The sequence below is a fragment of the Hibiscus syriacus genome, unplaced genomic scaffold (genome assembly GCF_006381635.1).
Source record: "Hibiscus syriacus cultivar Baekdansim isolate YM2019G1 unplaced genomic scaffold, ASM638163v2 tig00112503_pilon, whole genome shotgun sequence".
Classification (NCBI taxonomy): domain Eukaryota; kingdom Viridiplantae; phylum Streptophyta; class Magnoliopsida; order Malvales; family Malvaceae; genus Hibiscus; species Hibiscus syriacus.
Window position 1 is genome coordinate 2,010,474 of NW_024063349.1, and position 5,069 is coordinate 2,015,542.

At 33.8% G+C, this 5,069-nt stretch overlaps 1 protein-coding gene across 3 annotated transcripts; it reads right to left on the bottom strand.

Moving 5' to 3' along the window:
- Positions 1 to 3,029: 3,029 nt before the first annotated feature.
- Positions 3,030 to 4,556, bottom strand: LOC120180827 (probable DNA double-strand break repair Rad50 ATPase). Of its 3 annotated transcripts, XM_039186118.1 has the most exons (5): positions 4,382 to 4,555; positions 4,180 to 4,288; positions 3,734 to 3,844; positions 3,495 to 3,575; positions 3,030 to 3,379 (listed from the first exon to the last, which is right to left on the bottom strand). In XM_039186118.1, the coding sequence occupies exons 1-5, from the start codon at positions 4,417 to 4,419 to the stop codon at positions 3,296 to 3,298; spliced, it is 423 nt and encodes a 140-aa protein (XP_039042049.1). In that variant the 5' UTR covers positions 4,420 to 4,555; the 3' UTR covers positions 3,030 to 3,295. The 3 variants fall into 3 exon arrangements, with proteins under 3 accessions (XP_039042049.1, XP_039042047.1, XP_039042048.1); XM_039186116.1 differs by having other exon boundaries at positions 4,180 to 4,556; XM_039186117.1 differs by having other exon boundaries at positions 3,030 to 3,370; positions 4,180 to 4,549.
- Positions 4,557 to 5,069: the final 513 nt, after the last annotated feature.

Sequence of the window (5,069 nt, forward strand, 5' to 3'; positions counted from 1 at the left end):
TCTATTTTTAAATGGGTTTACAAGTTGATAAGCATGAAACAAAATTAATTGCAGCTGAGCTTAGAAGTAACGTAACATAGGATACTGGTTAAAAAAACCAAATTTTATTTTATGCTTAATTATAAAATAAGTACTCAAATTATATCGTTTTTCAAGAATAGGTAACTACAATATTTTTTGAATGATTTCAATGTCTAATATTACAAACCTTACCACTTTAGATGCACATGACGTAATTGTTGTTAGTTTTTTCTGTTAAGTGACACATGTCACATTCGGGTAATTTTAAATTTTTTAAATTAAAAATAATATTATATTTATAAAAAAAACCTTAATTTCGCTTAAATTAAAAAAATCCCAAATCCATAAAAATCTTAACATTAACCTATCACCGCCGCCCTTCCGGCCATGACCATCACCGCCGATTTAGTCCCCGCCAACCTCCTAGTCACACGTCGTCGTAGTTGCCGCCAATTGACCATCGGAATCGCGTGGGATTGTGATTTTCATCCTAGGGTTCACGGGGCACAAAACGTCAATCAGTCGCGATTTCATAGGAGTATTGATCGTCGGGGTAGGTAACGTCGGTTGAAGCTTCTTCAACGGCAAAAGGGCGGTGGCCGGTGTGGATTTAGAGGTTAAAATGAAGGTTTTCAACATTTTGGGGCTATTTTGAAATCTTTGTGTGTGTTTTTAAGAATATATAATTTTCATTTCTTAATTTTAAATAAAATATTTAAAATTAACAGAATTTGACACATGTCAATAGAAAAAATTAATGGTGTTTACAGTTCGAGCACCTAAAGTGGTAACGTTTGTAAAATTAGGCATCGAGATCATTCAGAAAAATACAGTAGACATATATTCGTAAAAAGTGGTATAATTTGGATACTTATTTTATAATTAAGCCAAAAATATAAGTAGAAATGCATGAAACAAATTATTTGCGGCTGAGGTTAGAAGTAACATAGGATAGTGGTTAAAAAAACAAATTTCTATTTTATGTCAACGGAAAATGCAACAGTTTGATGTAAATATCAGTAGTACAATGTGGTTTGGTTTTAGATCTCAATACATATACCTTCGAATTCCAAATATGCGTGTCTTATTATCCCTTAATATGCCATACACAAATTTCTAGTCCCACGAACTTCACATGTCTCGTGCGAATTTCTAGTCCCACGAATTTCATATGCCTCATGTGAATCTTTAGGTATGCGAACATAAGATTCACACGAACTCTCAGGCCCGCAAACTAATTACCAACACCGACCATGTGTCAATCACTTATTACTCCCACGAGCATCTCCCATACATGATCACCAACATGTAGATACGCATGGTCCCTTTTGATGACTAATTAGTCTAACTCATCACTTCTTAGGACGTCTAATCAAAACTAATGTTACGATAACTCTCAATCGACACCTGTCCTGGACATTATAAATAACCGTACAATAGAAAGTAAGGTCACATGCACACTTCTTCTCCAAAAGACCAGACCCACACTGTCATACTAATCCTCCGACCACCATCTACGATTGTTGTCCACTTCATCGTCAACAATTTTTTCCTCTCTTTTAGGTCAAATAATTTCATAATAGAATAATGAAATGTTAAGGAATTCAGAGTAACATAATTTTTTTTGATAGAATGAAAAGGAATCCTTGGGGTAGAGCAATGTATTGAAATTCAATTGAAAAAAAAGCTTGGTATAGCTCCTATAACAGCACAGCTAAATGGGTCTGGCTTAGGACCTCAGGATCATTTTCTTTTAACAATATGGATAGTCAACCCATTCAGACTTAATTAAACAGAAATAGAAGACTAAAAGCATCTAAACCCAAAATTTAAAGAATAAAAGTATTTCACTCATGATGGCGGGCTATACCAACAAAACGATCTCTGTAGTAAAGAAATTATTATTATTTCTTAAAGTTTCGAGTTCGAGCATCATGAAGTCAAATTCTAAGACAGTTCCCAGCGAAATTGCAAAAACTAGAAAGTAGTTGATAAGATGCTCTGCAGTCTCTACATAAAATAGTGAAGCATCTGCCTCTTTACATTACATCTTTTGCTTTTATGCCATGGCTGGATTACAACAGAAGCTTCTTTGAGAATGTTGAATCATTCATATTATTATAAAAAAAGTTTACAGTCGACTTTGCCTAAGCTGCGTGTTGGCAAACTAAAAGGCCATCTATTTTTCCCTTTTAAATATTTCTCCAAACCATGTGTAAAAGAATACCTTCCATGTTAAATGCAATATCTGGTAAATATCGTAATTTCAGATCATAACAGGTTTCATTTTGAGATATGGTCCTCAAGGCATTTACCAAATGAAATTGATTGTTATACAACCACTAACTAAAATAAACTGTTTTTATAACATCAATGCCATGATACTTGACCAACACAACTTTCGAACACACAATTCCTACCCCCAATGAAGCGTCGTGGCAGCTTTTGTCTGTTGCAGATACTCCAAATATTTGACGGCTTCAACAGTCTGACTCGAATATGATTTTTTATTTTCAATTCTTTTATGATTAATTTGCAGATTAAAGGTCGGTTCATGTAACCGATGCTCAGATGACGTTCGAATAGATATTTAAATTTCTACATCTTCAAGTCTTTTCCGTATTGAAAAATAGAGCTTGGAGTAAACACTATGTACGTCGACTCCCCCCCCTACTGCAACATCTACCAAGAATTCATTTACAATAAACTTCAAGGAATAAAAACATTGAAAATCATCAGCAAATAGAACTTTGGGGGCAGCTGCAGGGATCGTTGAGGGAATGCTAGAGATGCGGTCGTACTCTTAGAAATTTTAAATCTTTATATATTATAGGTATATTCTTTATATTTTATGTTGATTATCTAATTTCACAAAAAATATTATAATATAATTTTTTAAATTTACACCCCTCCGTCCGGAGCACCTGGTAACAACAATCTCAAGGTAAGGCCATACAAAGCCTTTTTTTTTAAAAGGAACATTGAATTGCAATAAATAAATAAAAGGGTACAAAAGATTGAGCATGAGATATCTGAGAAGAAAATGCAGACACAATGATGCATTTAGTTACAAACCTGTTTATAGGGTATTTCCCTTTCTAAATCAGCTAGGGTTTATCAAATGCTAATGAAAAAACAAAGATTCACCATACAAAACGTCAAACCCGAAAGAAAAAGAAAAAAAACAGTAACACAACCATATGTAAATATCGAAGTAACCTTAAATACATCACACAAACCTAGTCAGTTAAAAACATAACTTGAGAGACTTAGATTAATGTATTGAATCTATGTTCTTGCTGAGTTCTTCTAGCTTCTTCATCCTCAACCTTTCACTTTCACTCACCAGCTGTTCAATCAGTTAAAACATATAACAACAAGGTGAGATCATTCGTCAGTCATCGGAAACAAGAAATATTTACTTGATTTTTTCTTGCATCTTCGTTTTTTCACATTACAATATAGAAACTAACCTCCATTAATTTCGTGATCAGCTGTACTTTTTCCTTGTTCTTGTCGTTAAACGCCTCGAGAGCTTCCTTGTATTCCCTTTCCTGTAACATATTTCAATACCATGGCTCTCAAATGCTTAATACTCTCTTTATACACACTGCGGATACAGTTGTTCGAACTCGGATGGTTTAGGGAGAATAACATTACTCAATGAATTCTGAAAAAAGTTGAATAGTTTCAAAGTGTGGTGAATTTGTACCTTTTTCTGGCAGGTATTCCCTAATGGCTTCAATTCTTTGTTGACTGCATCGATCTTCTTCCTCACCACAGCAACTTCCTTTCTCATGGGATCTGCCAGTGCTTCGAGCTCCTGAAAGATTTACATGGTCGAAGCCCCAAAATTAACCAACAATTTCTGTTTTTTATTTATATCAAACCCGTTAATGGCAAATCTGACAGATAAAATGCTGCTAATTTATTAAAGAGTTGCATTACAAGCAACAAATTTAAGGAGGGAAACACATAAAAGGCTAAACTTCAGACACCTTTTTTCATAAATTTCAAATCCGTCCCAAGATCATGAATTTTTATCACCACGTGAGCCTCTAAACTCTGAATTTTGCAGAAATTGAGTGTTGAAAGCAACCCAAAGTGCACTTGTTAAACATTAAAGGGGTAGAAAGGCGAAATTTTGTTAGAAGTTACCTCACGAATCATGGCCAAACGTTTAGTTTCCTCTTCAACACGGCCTAACTGAAGTTGAACTTTCTCTCTAACCTCCATCTTCTTCCTCTCAATCTCTTCTTCTTTGGCTCTGAAAGTGGAAAGAGCTGATTTTGAGATCTCCTCATCTTCCTTTGACAAAACACTGCTAAAACTGAGACTCCCAGAGTTTTGAACCGTCAACTGGTTGTTGTTCTGCTGAGGCTGCTCAGTCTGCATCATCTTGCCCAGCTCCAGTTTCTTCACACAGATTAAAAAAAAAGCTTTTTCAACCTTGAATTCCCCTCTTTATTTCTTCTCTCTTTTGCTTTGAAATGAAAGCTTTCGTTTCTCTCTCTTCTTCTTCTTCTTCTTTTTCTGTTGTTGAGGAGTGCTTATAACTTTTGTTTTCTTTTTAAAGAAAATCAAAGTAAAAATTGGGAAAATATTGAGAAATGACCCAACTGCCAACCACTGATAAAAGATAGGGAAGATTTCAATTTACTGAATGAATCAAGGGTTTGTCCCTGGAAAATTTAAAACCCAGATGATGAATATGAACCCCACAAGAATAACGTCTACATATTTTTCAAACTTTTCTACCATAGTTATTGGTATATTTTCTTACCATTTTCTTACCATAGTTGCATCAACCCTATCAGTGTAAAAGAATTATTATTATATTTTAAAATCTTGAGTTTGAGTACTAATAATGTCAGGTGTACGAATATTCAATGTCAAATAATTGAGAATTATTTTTGAATATATATTCTATTGTATTTACTCTCATACAATTAAAAAAATAGTTCTTTTGGGGTTAAAAAATGGTAAACTATATGTTTAAAACCTAAATTATTACTTTTATTTCAATTTTAGTATCTAAATTTTATTTT